This window comes from Sciurus vulgaris, assembly GCF_902686455.1.
Source record: "Sciurus vulgaris genome assembly, chromosome: X".
In the NCBI taxonomy this organism is placed as follows: domain Eukaryota; kingdom Metazoa; phylum Chordata; class Mammalia; order Rodentia; family Sciuridae; genus Sciurus; species Sciurus vulgaris.
The window spans coordinates 53134656-53153303 of record NC_136471.1 but is presented as its reverse complement, the minus strand read 5'-3'; the positions used below and the strand labels follow the sequence as shown (position 1 = coordinate 53153303).

The following is an 18648-nucleotide window of genomic DNA, read 5'->3' as shown; positions in this document are numbered from 1 at the left end:
TATACATTTATATATATACATATATACGCACAGATATACATTTATATATACATTTATATATACATATATATGCACATATATACAGATATATATACATATGTATATATGTATATATATAGACATATATACATGTCTATATATATATATATATATATATATATGAGAGACACACTTACCTTTTGTACTGGCTATGCTAAGTTAGTTTACTTTCCTATACAAACACGTGGCTTTTTCAGTAGGAAAGAGATTCAGATTTTGAAAGCTTTACTTTACAGGAAAGACCAAGGAAAATTTATTAAGAGCCAGACCATGTCATAAACAGTGTGTGATCATGTGGTTGGGAAGTAAGAGAAAGATATACACAGAGACAAAGGGATTGAGAGATAGAGAAAAGAAAGAAAGGGTAAAGACAGTCAGGAGTGATTTTCAGAATTGTGTAAACAGAAAAACAGGATTAAGGTCATGTTTGTTCTTGTACATAAATTAACAAACTTGTAGATAGAATTGAAAAATGCAAAATAAGAGTTACCAAATCATTTTCCTTAGATTCTACCAATAATAAGTATTAAAAAGCCAATTACATATATTTGTATGCAGAACTAGAGTGAAGGATGGAGAGGACTCAGGAATGGCTGTTTTGATTCATTCAATACAGATGTATTTAAAGGAAACAGTGAACAAGAATATATCGATATTTTCATTCTTTTTTTTGTCAAAACTTACATCCTCATACAATAATACAAAAGAAAACAGTCAAGTTAATACTGTGCCATAATTATACTTGTTGAATTCATTGTAACTAAACAATGATGGAGGTAGTAAGCTGTTCTGAGTAGTAAAGCTGGCAGAGATGAATAATTCTCTAGTTTACAAAATTTGGGGGATATTTATGATGAGTCCCCCTCATATCAGAAGTGGCAATAAATGTTGTCAGTACTGGAGCAGACAAAAAATGATGGCACTAACTGTGGGACTACTTGGTTCACCACAAAGACTGTTTCCATAGAGGATTTAAATGAACCCAGCTGGCTTAGTATTCTGTGAATTGCTGTAGTCATTTTCTGAGTTTAATCTTATGACTGATTTTGTAATTCTCACAGTGGGGGAAAGTTGACAACATGAACAGCATTTAGTGAATATAATTAGTAAGTTTGAAAACAAATGCCTTTTTATTCTCTGAAAGCTCTGTTCAAAGGGGATTTCAACCCTGTATGAAACTGTTGTTGAAAACACATGGCTGCAGGGCTGAGGATGTAGCTCAGTGACAGATCGCTTGCTTGGTATATACACGGCCCTGGGTTCGATCCCCAGCACCACAAATTAAAAAAAATACAAATACAAATAAGCAACACCAACAACAGATCCATGGCTACTGTGACCAATCTTTTTGCAAACTGATTTTCATGTCAAATGAAGTGTCCTACTGCAGGCATTGTGCAGTCTTAACAAGGAGAACCAATGACCATGGAAGGTGGTTCATAAAGTGGCAGTTAATGGGAACATAAAACTCTGTGGTAATTTTGGGTAATCTAAGAATTATTTATATTCATTTAAATGCTTTTTAGTTAGTACTTAGGCAGCTAGTTGATCATATTTATTGAGACTTTACTCTCTGTGGAACAAAGTGCTAGATGTTTTGCAGAGATGGAGAGAAATAAAACCTATATCTCCAGCCCTTGGGTTGCTTATGAGCTAGTTGCTTGATAAAGAACTTTGTAATACTAAAGCAAGAGACAGGGTAGAACACCGGGTAGTGTGTGTGAGGAAAGGGGAATGGATTTTATATTAATAACACACATGAAAAATAAATTCATAAACACTGACTAAATAACTACAAGACAATAAAGGACTTGATATTCCACAATGTAAAGCTGCTCTACCTCTTTGGAAAGGAAAAGAACATAAGCTGTGTGAAGGCATATTGTTTTAAGAAAGGAGCTCAAATCTTCAAATTCAAGCAAGTAGGTAGATACATATATTTAAAAAAGAATACTTGGAAATTTGTGCTGAGGAGAATAAAGTATTATAAGCTACATTCAAGATTTGGGGGAAACATGTAGATGCTAAATTCCAAGGATTTTTCATCAATCACAGCCTGGCCCTCTCCGATCCCTTTTTGCTTCCAAATTTCAGCTTTATTGAAGTATATGATAAAGGCCAGGTTGTTCATTGATATCTTAAAGCATCTCCTTAGGACTTTTGTTGGCTTTTTGTATTGCTATTTTATCTGAAGTCAAATATGCTCATGGTTAATAGAGCTTGAATCTAACCAAGTTTCTTACATTATAATTTAAGGTATAATTGGTATAAAATAAAATTTGCTCATTTAGGTATATGGTTTGGTAAAGTTTGGCAGTTTTATACACTTTTGGAATCTACACTGCAGTCAACCAATATAGTTTTCTCATACAGCTGTGTAGTTGATCTCTTGCTTCCAGCTCTGGGCATGTACTTACTCTATTTTGAAATTTTGCTACCTTCTAGGATATCATATGATGGAGTCACGTAGGAGTTTCACTTAGTTTAATGTTGTGGCACATACTAGTAGTTCACTTTTATTGCTAAGCAGTATTCCATTTTTGAGCATATCACCTTTTGTTTTTCTGTTAATCAGTTGATGCACATTTGAATTGCTTCTAATTTTAAGCTACAATACATGAAGATCCTATGAACATTCATGCCCATCACATAAATTCTTTTATCTTGAGCAATTAGCTAGGAGTAGAAGGTTGGGCCATATGGAAAGTATAGGTTTCATTTTAGAAGATACTGTTTTCCAAAGTGTTTGAATCATTTTCATTTATATGATTAAATTCAGTGAAGTCAGGGTAAAGATGAGGAACAAAGTGAACTGCTGGTAAGATTGCAACTTGGTGCATGTATTTTAGAAGACAATTTGGTACTGTCTAGAAATTTTGAAGGAACAATACACTAGATATCCTACATAAGGACTCTGGAGACATGTTTAAGAATGATCACACTATCAAATGTCACATCAACAAAGTAAAAAGACAACACACAGAATTGGAGAACAAATTTGTGAATTAAGTATCCAGTAAGGAGTTAATATCTAGAATATATCAAGAACTCCTATGACTCGATAACAGGAAACAAGCAACACATTTCAAAAACAGGCAAAGAACTGTTTGAGTAGATGTTTCTCCAAGAAGGTATAAACACATGAAAAGAGGTTCAACATCACTAAGCATCAGAAAAACACAAAAGCACAATGAACTACTACTTTGTATGTATTAAAATGACTGTTATCAAAACAAAACCACTGAATAAGTGTTGCAAGGATTTGGAGAAACAGATCCTTCTATGCTACTGTTAAGAATGTAAAATGGGAAACATTATGGCAGTTACCACAAAATTAAGCACAGAATTACTATATGATTCATCAGTTTTACTTCTGTGTATACACATAGAAGAATTGAAAGCAGGAACTCAGATGATTGCACACCAGAATTCAGAGCAGCATTGTCCTTAATAGTGAAAAGTTGGAAGCAACTCAAATGTCCATTGATAGATGAATGAACATACAAAGCATATATAGTGCCTATATATAATAGTGCATATATATAATAATATAGTATTCCACCTTAAAGAAGAAAGACATTGTAGGGGCTGGAGAGATGTTGTTCAGTGGCAGAGCATCTGCTTAACATATGAGAGGCCCTGGGTTCATCCCCAGCACCATCAAAATATAAATCAAAGAATGAAATTCTGGTACATGCACATGTGAACCTTGAAGACCTTCTACTAAGCAAAATAAACCAGACACGGAAGGACAGATATTGTGTGATTCTACTTATCTGAGGGGTACCTAGAATAGTCAAATTCATGGAGACAGAAAGTAGAGTAGTGGTTGCCAAGCATTAAAGGGAGAGGCGGATGAAGTGTTTGTGTTTAATGGGGACAGTTTCTGTTAGGGATGATAAAAAGTTCTGGAGGTAGGCAGTGGTGATGACTGTACAGCAGTGTGAATGTCCTTAATGCCACTGAGCTGTACACTTAAAATTGTTAAAATCCTAAATTTTTGGTGTATTTTACTACAGTGTGAAAGGGTGTTCACACTAGGATTATCTGTAATAATATCAGAAATAATGATTTCCATGCTAAAAGAAAGTGAAAAGCCTTTAAGGAAAAATTTCAACAGGAGAATATAACTAAAATTAGTTATATGGTAAAATACTACATAGCAGTGGAAATTAATGAGTTAATGTAACTACTAGCATCAACATAGTTAAAAAACTCCTAACTTCTTAATGCTGGATTCTAGTTATGCTTTCCAAACAATGTGCCTTAGACCATCCAAGTTGCTCTTACACTAATGTTCAGCCTTCAAATGCCATTTATTTATAAGATATACATAGATATGTGTATAGATATTTGTGTGTATGTATATATATATAATATACACTTGTGTATATTATATATATTTACATATATATATAAATGAAATCATTCCTATGTACCTTTTGGTGGAGTGATTATCTTTGGAACTTTGTATGGAGAAAACAACAACAATAAACTTATTTCACCCACTCTGAAAACTCATACAAACAATTTTGTTATTTCCTTTATTTTTTTGAGATTGTTGGAGGGGGTCTCCTTATATTATATTGCCCAGACTGGCCTCGAACTCAAGATCCTTCTGTCTTAGCCTCCCAAGTATCTGGGATTACAGGCATGCACCACCATTCCCAGCGAACAGTTTTAAGTAAATGCTCATTATAATAAAAGTTGAATGTTTTAGCTAATTGTTTAAACCATATCTGAGAAGAAACCATTAAACACCCAAGAGATATTCTTGCTTATAAACTATATCGATACCAATTTAAAATAATTTGATTTTTATTAAATCTATTCTCAGAAGAGATTCTATTTGGTAATCCTAATATAGACAGGTTGATTAACTGAAAGCATTTGAAAGTAGCAGACCAACTTTTCTTTGTTAAGTATAGACATATTTCATTAATTTATTCTGGCCTCTCCAAACATGAGTACAAATACTTGTTGATTTGCTACTGGTCACAGCTACTTTAGGCTAATGCACTTGCAGCGTGTTCTCCTTGAGTAAGTAGGTTTAGAAAGGAAAATTCTGAGAGGTGGAGCAGCAAGGGAAGGAAAGCAGTATTTGTCTTCTCTGAGGAACTAACATCTCACATGCCCTGCTGGGCCTGAAGGTGGCAATTGAGATGAATCCTTATTCCATTTAATGTTGTCATGGTTTCAAGTTTAAACTCTCCTTTCACAGATTGCTACCATAAATTAAGCTAACAAGTGTAAAACTCTTAAATTGCTTGACTTTTTATACAATTGATATCATCTGTTCCCTTTGTGTTGGTAATACCATTATAATACCAAAATCAAGAGTGTAAAAAAGGGACAGTCAGGCCTACATAAAGAATTTAAGACATTTTTCCAACATAAATTACATTTGGTTGAATTAGCGTCAGTCCTGGTCATGTAGGATCCCAAAAAAGGCATTTTTGGTGACAGATTTAGAAATAAAGCCAGGAAAGTATGTATTAAACCTGTCTGGTCATAGCTACAGAGCTAATGTCTTTATGGTAATTGCAATCCTTAAAAGTACATTATCTTTCTCAATGTTATTGCAATGTGTGGTGGTGTTGAAGAAAGCAATAATTTGTAAACAACCCTTGGCAGAAAGCACGGAACTTCATTTTGTTTAAATAAAGGAGACTAACATTAGAATTCATGTGCTGTATCAAGACTGGCAAGCAGTACTAGTTGTTTTGATATATGCACTGGAGCATTCATGATTGCTTAAATATTAACTGTTCCATGAATATACAAACATAATAGGGGGAAAGGAAGCCATGATTATGAAGATTTTTACTAAAAGAAAGTTGAGTTATCTGTTTGTATTGATTGATGGTTTTATTTCAATGGTTCAACCAAATTCCTTCACTGCATTTCAGTATCTTGTTTCTTTTCAAGGACAGTTCAATATTAAAGTGTATTGTGATGTGTTGTTATATGTTAGGACTGTTTCCTTGATACAAAGGGTTGAGGTAATTCTGGGTTTTTCTGAGTATGGGACCTGTTAGGTTTGTTGAGATCCATGTGACCTTTTCTGTAAATATCGGGTGATAGGGGGAGATCTGAAAGGGCTTCTTCCTGATATAGTGTGTAGACATGGGATATTTTCTCACCTTAATATTTTAATAAACTTTAATAATAGATCTGTTTAAATGTGTCCAGAAACGTTTCCTTAAGTGATACCATTTCATTATTCTATTCTTTTTGTGCAAATCAGTTTTTGTTTCAGATCAATATGGATTTTACAACAACTTGTGCAAGATCTGGTGCTCCTCCCATGCATTTCTTCTTCTTTCTAGAAGAGAAGTCATTTTGTGAAGTTGAGTGAATATTTGCTCATACTCATTTTGATCCTTCTCTGTACTACTTTACAGTTAAGGTGTAAGATTACTTTTGGGCAGTGGAATAAGACCCACTGTTTTGTTCCTGTTATAACACATGAACTGAGCCACATCCTCACACTTGGCCTCCAACCCTGAATGGGAATGCTGACACTGGTAATGCAGTACCAGCATATTGCCTCTGTTAAGGACGGGGATGCACATATGCACACTGTGGTCTAATTTCATGTAAGTGAACTGATTACTGTAGGGGTCAAGGTACTAGCCTTTTAAGATTGTCAGTGCAGTGGAACTGAAATTCAGACATGGGAAATGCATTAACAGTACAAGAACTTTGATGGTAAGCACTGAACCCTGTTTCTGCAACATAAAATTTGGTATTCTCATTCAGAATCCCTGGGTAAATATCTGTACAATAATTTAGATTTGCCAATAAGAAGCAAATTTGCAGCCCGGGTTAGCTTGGAAGGCATGGATGATATGCCATTTTATCTAGTCCATCACTCTGCTGCAACAAGACTCACTGCAGAGTCATTTAAGTGTATTTTAATACCCTTTTAGGTGAAGGATGAGAGAGAGTTTAGAAGACTTATGAACAATGTATCTGAAATCTTCACAGCATGGGGCATGCTGTTTGGCTCATCTACTCTTGCATTAGTAAATGTTAAATTATGATATAAATCAGTCTCATTTCTTATATGAATGAATCAAGAACATTCAGAGCAATTCTGTCCTTCAGAAACCACAAATTGCTACACAATTCTCCAGTTGTAAATTGACTCCAAGCTTTGACAGCATGTTGACAATTCAACTTGTTATTTTTAAAAGTAATTGTGATAGTACCCTGGAAAGCTGTAGATAATTCCTAAGCACTGTATCACCTGGAAATTTCTTTCAAGTTTGGTGGCTCTCAGATTTTCTCCCAATATGTGAAAATACAAATTGTGAGACCACAGCCTCAGAGTTTCTGATTCACTTGATTTGAGCCCAGATCCCCAAATTTGTATTTCTAACAAGTTCCCAGGTGAGGCTGAAACTCCTGGTTCAGGGATCACAGTTTGAGAACCAATGAAGTAGTCAGTGCCCATGAATTCTTGATTGTTCATTCTTATTTCTTCCAGTGCTTATTCCCCTCAGGCCTAATTATGCTGAACTTATTCAAGATGATAATTATAATAACTTTTGTCACTAGCCTCACCATTTTCCAGCTGCTGGCTCTGCTGCCCCCTCTATTATCCAGTTATTATCCACAGTCAATATTTTGAATAAATTATCCTTACATGTTACCTCCTCTCTCTGGCTACCCATTCCTTTTAATTTTGTGTCCTTTGCATTGCACTGAAACAATGCTTGAAGGTCACCAAAGATTTCTCTAATCATCAAATTAGTTCTAATCATCTTTGGCTTGTCTATAATATTTATTCATTCAACATTACTGGAAAAAATGATAATAGTCCTCATTTTTATGGAGATCACAATCTGGTAGATGGTACTGATTGTCTAAACAAAATTATATGTCATAGATAAATGCTATAACTAGAATATATATAAACCACTTTGGAACATCAAAAACAATTTATTCATTCTATTCAGGGAAGTTGGGAAAGGCTCCTTACTAGTAACCCTGTTATTCTTGAATGATCCTTCCCCTCTTCATAACCCATGAATCTTAATTCAGTTCTGTAGTTATGCATTAAATACCCAGTGTGCATAATCAACCACACTAGGTTATGACACTAACCCTTATTAGTGGTGTGAGTTAGGTTAAACTCTTCATGTGCTCTGTCTTACCTGTAAAATGACCATATTAATAACTAACTGGCTGAATTGCTTTGAGAATGTAAAACAAAAGTGTTACTTATCAAAGTGCCTGGCACATAGGCACCTGGTAGATGGGTAACAAATGCTGGTTCCCCTCCCCTTTAAAGGAGGAATAAAGATGCTACCTCCTGGTGAAGAGAGAAGGGACTTCGGAGTTGATGAATTGGTAGAAATCTTTACCCAGTTTTGCAACCTACAAATACATATTGAGTGCTATTGTTCTAGATGCTAAATAGATAAAAGTGAACAGGACAGACCAAAATAAAAAATAAAACCAAATGAAAACAACAACAACAACAATAAAAAACCCTTTAGTTGTGTCCAGCATAGCCAAAGCAGAGGTGAGGGAGTGGGAGAGTGATATAACCAGACATGAAATCATACTGGTAATAGGGGGCCACACCATAGAGGGACTTACTTGATGGTAATTTACTCTATGTGAAGATGGGAAGCTAAGGTAGGCTTTTGTAGCTTCGAATAAGGATAATGATCATGGCCATGATAATATATTACCTTTTTTTTTTTTTGATACCAAAGATTGAACCCAGTGGTGCTTAACCACTGAGCCACTTTCCCAGCCCTTTGTATTAATATTTTGTTTTGAGCCAGGTTCTCACTAATTAGGGCCTCACTAAGTTGGCGAGGCTGGCTTTGAACTGGAGATCCTCCTGCCTCAGCCTCCCAAGCTCCTAGGATTACAGTAGTACGCCACCACCTGTAGAATCCTTAATGAATTCTATTAACATGTCTGTGAGCATGGGTACTTATTTAATGCCTGTTTTATGATTCATTTTATTACAAGCCCAGCATCATACAACTAGGAAATGGTGAGTCAAGGTTCAAAGTTGGTTCTGACTGAATACAAAATCTGTGCTCAATAATTATTGTGAACAGCAAATTTAGTATTATATGAGTCATGGAGAACCATTGATTTTTTTAAAGAAGGGAGTGAGATGGCTGTATGTATGTTTAAGAACCATAGCAAAGTTAAGTCATATTGGGTACAATGAAGCAGAAGGAATAGAATGTTTATGACCATCTTCTCAAGAGAGTGTCTCCACATAGCTGAGACCTCTGTTTAAAATATTTCTGACATCTCCTTCCTAAAGCCAGCTTACTTTATCATTATCATTTTCCTTGTTGTGGACATAATACTTCTTTTAATCACCATGTCTTTAAAACTTTTGGAGTCTGCTTTTTCCCTTTTTCTCGTCCCATTATTCATTGACAAAATCCTGGTTTTTTTTTTTTTTTTTCCCACATTGTCTCTCAAATTTGTCTTTGCCTTTTTGTGCACCTGTTCTAGTTATCATTTTAATTATACCAGTCCTTGACATTTGTCTCCAAATTACCCTTACATCATGTCTTTTCTATATAATTTTATAACTTCCACTAAATTCTGGACTGGAAGCTTTAAAGGTATACTATGAATTGTTATTTATCTCTTATCCCTAGTGTTCAGCATAGTCTCCAGCTCACAGTGGGAAAAATTAAAACTTTATTCTAGCATTCACTTCCACCTAATCCTTAGCATATATGGTGTCTTGGAGAAGTTTGGCCTCTGTAGTCAACATGTGTGTATACATAAAAACAAGAGTAGAGTTAAATTTAAAAGTATTGCTTTATACCACACTCAAGAGGTCTTCTTTCAGACATGTTTATTGACTGCCTGATAGGTTCTAGCATTCTCCTAGCTACTGTAGATAAAATATATATATATATATATATTTATAACTAAAACAGGATCTTTACCCTTGAAAGAGCTCATATTGAGTGCAAGAAACTACCACGTTGAAATGTTTACAGTATAGAACATGACCTAAAAAGTCCTAAGTCACTTGTAAGATAGAGAAGTCTACAGAAATGATGTGATCGTTCAGTAGTCTTCAACTATGAGTAAGTTATTTACCTGGCTGATAGGAAAAAAGAAAAAAAGAGGAGAGGAGATTTAGATAAAACTACTGTGCAAAAACCACAGCGATATGAAACTGTCTGGTGTGTTTAGGGAGTTGAAATCGGACTGAAAGCAGCAGGAAGCAGGTTAGAAAAACATACCAACTTATAATGGGTTTTATTTGTCAAACCAAGAAGTTTGCCTGCTTTTCCAGTAGATGACAGCAGGCTCTGCAATGGAAATTTTGGATAAATCCTAATCACTGTGAAAAAATTTAAACAGTTGAAGACTAGTGTCTATATGGAGTAACTGCACTTACTTGGTTCAGTTTAGAGATCAGGACCAGACAGAAGCGTACATCCACTCTGTGAGAGGTTGTTATACAGAGGATAGTGACCAGTTATTTTCAGTTCCTACTGTGGACAAAGCAAGAAGAAATAGGCTTAAATCTTAGCTGAAGGGAAAATTACCTACAGGAGGGGTCCTTCACAGAAAGATTGAGTGTGACTGACGTAGATCATTAAAATGTTGTCTTGGACTGTCTGGCTGCGTGCTGGTTTCTATGTACTCCAACAGCAGATTTTAGAATCTTGTCAAGACTGATGATTTTCAAACTTGAATAAGGCATTTGGAAAAAAGAAATCTTGTAAGGGTCAATTAGTTATTCAGATATTTTGCTATCTGCAAGACACAAGTTGTAGTAATGTATTTAAATATGGAAAAGATAGATTTTATCTTTTGGTCATACAACACTCACATTCCTTTAAAAAAGAGAAATGATTGGAATTAGCTAGAGAAATAGGTATTGTTCTATTAAAGGTATTTTGTATTCATGTATCATTGCAGAAAGTTATTAAAGATCAGATAGATATAATTAATTTAAATTCAGTTATTAATCTTTATGGGTAACATTTATTGGTCAAGTGATTACAGTTAAAACCTCTGTTTATTAACTGGTGGCACTTTGTCAGTTAATACAGTAACTCACTCTTGTCATTATTATCATTTGTGGGTCAGTCATTGGTTAAAATAATATAAAGTTGTTTTTTGCTTTTTCAAAAATGTTTAATTTCTGAAACTACTGTGTGTGTTCTTGTTGGAAAATATATACAAGACAGAGAATTATAGAGTGGCTATTCTGTTCATCCTTGTGCATCTTTAGTCTTATGGCCTGCCTAACATTGAAAGAAAGAAAGGAACTTTGCTTCTGGTTAGAACAAACCTTGAAATGTTTACTGTATAGTCTTCACTAAGACTTAGGCAATGTGGGCAAGCATTGTTTGGATATTTGATGTTACTGTAAAGTTTTAACATGATTTCAAGTTAATCAGATATCAAATGGTAATCAATTTTATTTCCTAATAAACTACCCCAAACATTTTGGAAGTGATTTTATACCTACTCAGATTGAATTAACTTTTGCTCTGTCCCAAGAGATGTTTATATCCAGCTAGTACACTTGCAATAGCAAATTATTGGGTAAATGTCACTAACTAGTAGAATTGATGAAAATGAATCTTTGTAGTTGCCTTCTGTGCTGACATTGAACAACACAATAGGGCCTGGGAGAGACAAAAGCTAATATCTGAATGCTATAGACTAGGTAAGAGAGACAGAAGACATGATAACAAAAAGTAAATGTACTTCACTAAGGAAAAATTCTTTCTCATTATATTTCAATATTATGTATTTATTTTTAAATAATTGGTCTAAGGGTCATACACATAGAGAAAGTTTTAAAGTATTATCTTATTTGTCATGATTCGCTTCCCATTTGAAACATTAAAATTTTGACTGTGGATTTTTTTTTTAAACATAAAAATTGCAATACAAATTAAGCAGTCTGTCATCCAGACCAAAAAAGATGCTTCTCAGCTTGACCACACAGGTGCTTGGCCTTGTTTGCCTGCACTTTGGAGGGAATATTATGATTCCACAGAAGCACATACGTACTCTGTGTGAGCCTTTCTGATTTCATCAGATACTAAGATATTTACTTAACTGAAATATTATACTTCATTTATCTTTTTAAAATGTGACCATTGACTCTACTAAGTTTCATAAGAAATTAATTTGTTAATGACACTGATACTGAATATTTAATTAAAATTTTTCTGAAAATTAAACCCTTTATGAATATATGCCAGAAGCTAAATTTTAATGCAAAGTGGTAATACCCATGAAAAAGAAAAAAACAAAGACTATCACCCATAAAATTGACATATGAGCACAATGCCATGTGTTTATTTCCGTGTTTCCAGTGTTAGTTACGTACAGTTTTTAAAAACCATAATGTACTTGTAAATTTAGTGTCCTAAAAACCCTGGTGGGTTTATACTATTGTTTTATATTTTGTTCTTCATTTGTTAGTTATTTTTGTTTTATTCTCAACGACATTCATAAAACATAGTTCAGTTTCCTGCCTTTTGGAAGATGTACATGAATTTCCTTAAGTTCCTCATGTTTTTAGGATTTTAGGTTTTATGAAGGAAATTAGCTAATTTCTTAAGAAGAAAAGAAAATGTTAATTTCCTTATAATTTGAAATGTCCAACGTACTCTGAAAATGATGCATTTTATAAAAATATATCATAGTAATCCCAAATAAAATCCTTTTCTTAGGAAGGAGAGCCCTCCCCCCGCCCATTGATTTCTCAAGAGCTGCTGGCCTTTCTTAATACAAATTGCCTTTGAGATTTGTGTTGCTTTTTGTTTTTATAGCTTGTCCTTGCATTGTGTCATTCTATCTTCGAGTATTTAAAAGTATTTAGTGGATCAGGGGTTGGGGATATAGCTCAGTTGGTAGAGTGCTTACCTAACATGCACAAGGCCCTGGGTTCAATCCCCAACACTACCCAAAAAAAGTATTTAGTGGATCAGTGTGATAATGCCAAATTTTAAACATTTTACCTTCATGGGATAAGGTAATCCTAGAAATTCTTAAAGAAATATTATGACTATTTGAAATATCAAAATTATGAATCCTGTGACCATTTGTATATTTGTAGCCTTGAGATTAATATTTCTTTTTAAAATTTTCACATCATCTGCATGTAAACAGTTATTAAAATCTGTAGGACAAAACAGATTCAGTATGGGCTTGATTTATTAAGTGCTATGTTCGTTTTCTTAGTCACTAAAACAATGAGGATTAACTTACTCTGTAATTATCTAAATATCCTCTGCAGCCTTTTCATAAACCTGTTTCTGAAGAATACTCATTTATCTTAACTGAGTAATCCTTAAAGCTAAAAACCTGGAATCAGTACGAACATCAATGGACAAATGCATCATCTAAGAATTATAAATTAAAACGTCCAATAGAATGAGAAAATGTGATAGTTTATGCTGTATATGTTTTGTTTCTAAGCAAATCCCTGATTTCATCTACTGCATAGTCTAAGAGTTACATTAAAGAAAACACTAGATTCTCATGATACACACCCACACTCATATAGTCCTATACTTTAAAGATTTTTTATTATTCTGACTGTGGCATGTTTAACCTCATGTCTCTGAAAAAGAAATACAACATGTAAGCAGACACTCAAAATATTTCATATTATCACAACCATGTGATTAGTGTCTTTTTATAATTCTGGAAAGAGCAGCCTCAAAAATTATTTTCTGATGGTCCATGCAAGTAAAGGAAGGTAAAATGTGCTTACTCTTAAATTCATTTACATCAATGATGACTAGAAATAAATACAATTTCACAAATGAATCCAGCTTTCAAGAATATATTTTTGTAGTCAAGCAATGAACAGAATGCTGGTAACATAAACACATATTAACTTGGACTATTACTATAAATACTGAATGCTCTTCTCTCATGAAAATAATAGTTCATTTGCCATAATGATTAAGACTTTTAAAAAAATATATATTAAGGTTTAATTTGGCACATTTGTTGCTCTTATTTCTTGCTTTTATAATTTGATGCTTGTTTTAAATTCCACATCTTTGCCACTAGACCCCATTAACAATCTGCCCCAGAGTTTTTTTTTTTTTCAATGAGTTATAACAAATTGAATTCACTCATTCATTCGTTCCACTTTAAAATGTCCATTTAAATTACTAAAAAATAATTACTTAAATGTTGCTTGTTGTTTCCTTCCAGATTAGAGATACTAAATCAGCAGATCAAAAAACAACCCTTTTACATTTTATTGCTGAAATTTGTGAGGAAAAATACCGAGACATCCTGAAATTTCCTGAAGAACTGGAGCATGTAGAAAGTGCAAGCAAAGGTAATTGATTTGTAACTGCTTTGAAACTATTCTTGGTCTACATATTAAATGTTAACATTAAAGACTCTATAAACATTAATTATAAAAGTATTTTTGTTCACTGACACAAGAAATGCAGGAGGATAGTTTTTGTTGGCCTATATTTGATAGCATTGTGCATTTTAATAGACTGTTTTTGTCTTCCTTTTTTAACAGTACTGGATTATTGAGGTCTTCATATCTCTGGTCAGACAATATGTTCATTCTTTAATTTGATAAACACTTAAGGGTATGTTCTGTTGTATGTAGTATAGTACCTTTTAGTGATTGAAAATGATTGTAAAACCATTGTTCCTTGAATATATTTAAAATTTTAACATTGAGGAAAAAAATATGTGCATATACACATATGTACAAATCCCCCACAGAACAATGCTGAATGTGAGAAAGGTACACGTAAAGATAATATCCTGTAGTTGAAATTGGGAAGAGAGTACTTTTGAATGTTTAGATTAGAGAAATTTTTATGGAAGAGGCCAGGAGGTAAAATATGAGGATAGAGTTTTAAAGGCCTGGAAAGGGGCTTGCTTTTTAAAGACAAAACAATATGAGCAAGGCACGGTAGTAGATTGTTTTAGATCAAGTGAAAGAAATAGTTGACAATAAGGCTGGAGCAGTAAGTCTCAGAGACTTCAGTGACAGGCTAATGAGTCTTAGCTTGATGTTGCAGGGAGCAAGGCATCAGTTCAGGGGAAAGAAAGGGCAGTACTTGGCACCCGTGAAGAACAGAATAGGGAAAGTAAGAATGCTTCTAAGATTTTAATTTGAGGTAATTAGCCTTGTCTGTACTATTTACTCTTGTAAGAGGTTAAAAAGTAAAAGGAGGTTGTATCAAGGAAACATTTTCTGAGGATGAGATTATACATTTTGCCTTTTAAATAAGACACGTGTGGCTGGGGTTGTGGCTCACTGGTAGAGCGCTTGCTTAGCACGTGTGAGGCCCTGTGTTCGAATCTCAGCACCAAATAATTAATTAACAAATAAATAAATAATATAAAGGTATTGTGTCCATCTGCAACAAAAAAAATTATAAAAAAAGAGAAGTGTCCCATAAGTCTTATATTTGAAATTATGTTGTAGTAATTCCATTCTGTAACTCTGAGGACTTTAAGGGCTCAAAAGCACATGTTTCCCAAATTTATTTCAGACCATATGAACCTGTTTATGTCCTTTGAAGGAAAAAAAGTGAGTCCATGAAATCTAGAATTTTGTTTGTTTAGTGTTGGCTATTGGTCACCTTTGCTGTTCTGGATTTATCAGTCAAATAGAACCTGAACAATTTCCAAGTGTGCCTTACTTTTTGATTCAAAGAGCAAACTGACAGTAGAAGACAAGGTACAACTCCATGGTGCTGTGTGTTTTCTTTCATGATTTTAAGAAAATTCTATAAATGATGGAAAATTATACTTTCTACTGCTATAATACTAGCTTTCTGGCAATTGCTTTCTAAAGAACTTCTGTATGTTGACACTTGCATTTTAAAATATGCCTTTTTAGCCAGGCATGGTGGCACAACCCCATAATACCAGCAGCTTGGGAGGCTGAGGCAGGAGGATTGCAAGTTCAAAGCCAGCCTCAGCAATTTAGTTAGGCCCTGAGCAACTTAGTGAGGACCAGTCTCAAAATATAAAAAGTGAAAGGACTGGGGATATGGCTTAGTGGTTGAGCACCCCTGGGTTCAGTCCTTGGTACCAAAAAAATAAAATGTCTTTGTGACTACAGGTATATATACTAAAATGTAAACAATGTTGAATAATAACAACACTTAACACTGTATTATAATTTTAAATGCCATGAAATGCCACAAATGCGACAGGTTTTGAATTTAGATCATTTTGGTGCAATTATTTATTTTTGATTGACCTTTATCAGAGTTTGTTTTCTAAATTTTGTTTAACACATTTAAACAATTTTGAAAATATTTGGGGCCAGTTATGGTGGTGTACACTGATAATCCCAGTGACTCAGGAGCCTGAGGCAAGAGGTCGTGAGTTCAATGCCAGCCTTATCAATTTAGCAAGGCCATAAGCAGTTTAGTGAGACCCTGTCTCAGAAAGTTGTGGCTCAGTGGTTACGTGCCCCTGAGTTCAATTCCTAGTACAAAAATTCTAAATTAAAAAAAATATTTTAGAAGGGACTATATCAAGGATGTATTCAAAGGAAAACTTCCGTCAAGTTTTCATTCTTATATGGAAAATACTTTACATGAATATATCTTTAACAAATACATGTTTTTAGTCAAAATAATCTGCAATGACTGAAATGAAATCAATAATAAACTTGTGTCAGCGTATAAACCCCTAATCATTGTGTGTGTCTGTGTGTGTGTCTGTGTGTGTGTGTTTTATATTGCCATGACAGAATACTGCAAACTGGTAATTTATGAAGAACAAAACTTGTTTCTTATAGTTCTGTAGGCTGGGGCTGCATATAATACAACGAGTGCCATCTTGCTGTGTCATAACATGGTAGAACACATCACATGGTGAAAGAAAACAAGAGCTTAAATTTATAGCCTCCTGCCCTTTTATAATCAGAATTAATCCAATCATGAGGGTGGACCTCAACACCTCCCATTAGGCCCCACCTACATGTTTTTTGGAGAATACATTCAAATCATAACACTGTGGGCATGTGTCTTTTTATATACTGTCAATATTTTAATACTGACATAAATGTACAATCATGCACCACATGTTTTGGTCAACCATGAACTAGACCACATACATGGTGGTCCCAAAAGATAATAATATCTCCTGATTATACTGTAGCCATGTTAGTTTGTGTAAGTACACTTGATATTTTATTAGTGAAGAAGTCGCCTAATGACTCATTTAGACTGTATTTGTATATATAGTTTATGTGTGTGTGTTTTAATAGCTATAGAGACATGAAAAAATGTCATGTACTTTGCTGTTACTGATGAAGGTAGTCTATGGAGCACAGCCTTTTTAGTTATGTATTACAAATTTCTAAACCTAGCTCTACTACTTACTACTTCAGTAACCTTGAGCTAGTAAGCTTCTGAATTTTTGTTTTCCTCATCTGTAAAAAGGGAATGAAAATAACAATTAAGATTAAATGAGTTTACACACACAAAGCATCCTGTAAAATGCTTGGCACATATTATGCAGCTGTTGCTATACCAGCATGTTGCTACTATGTTCAGTAGTAGCAGTAGCAATTTTTACACTACTAAGAATATGATGGTTATTTCTGTTGTCTTATTAGAAGGGAATAATCTTAAGGCAGTCTTATATTTCTTCAATTCTTAGACAAGGATGTATTCAGTTCTAATTGTTTCTTTCCTCTGCCTGGTCTTTTGGTAAATCCTTTCATATTTTTCTTTTACAATATCACCAAGTTCTTTCTCCCTATTTCAAGAGCCAAATCTCTCCATTGTGTTTTGTTTATTTCTGCTTTTGTGTATTCTTCCTGCCAGTGTATTCAAAAGACTATTGCCAGAAATCCTCTTCCTATCCCACTGTTTGGGATGTAGCAATCCCCATTCTCAAGTTATTTTGTCTAGTTATTTCTTTTGTCCTATGAAATTCAAACTTAGAGTTCTCAACTTGAAAAGTTCTTAAGCACATTCTGCCTGCTTTCATCCCTCTTTCATTTCCTCCTACTTCTAATTTGATTGTACCATGATATACACTCTCTTGAGCTGTTTTTATTCCTTTATAATAATCCTGTCTCTGTTTATGATTTTATGCTGTATCCCCTTCCTGGAAATCTCACCTGCCTTATCCTCTAAGACAACTGAATATAATTTGCCAAATCACTGTTCATAATCCATTTCTTTTTTTTTTTTTTTTTAATGTTTTGTTACCAAAGCCATGAGAATATATTTTTAAATTTAGTCTGCAGGAAGAACAAAACATAGTGGAGGGTCAAGCCACTTACCTCTTATTTATGGTTAAAGCTTTTCCTTGGTATTTGAGTTGAACTTGTCTTTCTTGCTTAATATACATTTTAGCCCTGTTTGAGTCCATGCTACCAACTTCAGTACTGTGCATAAAATACTTTATGCATAATATTTACTCTCTACCTGTGGAAATAAAATTAGATCAACACTATATAATTCATTTCATTTGATAATACTAACTGCTTGTGAAGTAGAATCCCCGTCTTGTCAAAAACAACCACAAGAAGGCATCTTTAAAAAAAAAAAAAAAAAAAAAAAAAAAAAATGGACTGAAGCAGATAAGAAAAAGCCAGTTTAGCTAATGATT

At 34.0% G+C, this 18648-nt stretch overlaps 1 protein-coding gene across 1 annotated transcript in view; it reads left to right on the top strand.

The window, feature by feature from the left end:
- Positions 1-18648, top strand: part of DIAPH2 (diaphanous related formin 2) — a 796567-nt gene that overhangs the window by 399010 nt on the left and 378909 nt on the right. Inside the window, exon 23 of the mRNA XM_079124055.1 lies at positions 14245-14374. Coding sequence (XP_078980181.1) covers positions 14245-14374 — 130 coding nt within the window. The remainder of the gene's footprint in view (positions 1-14244; positions 14375-18648) is intronic.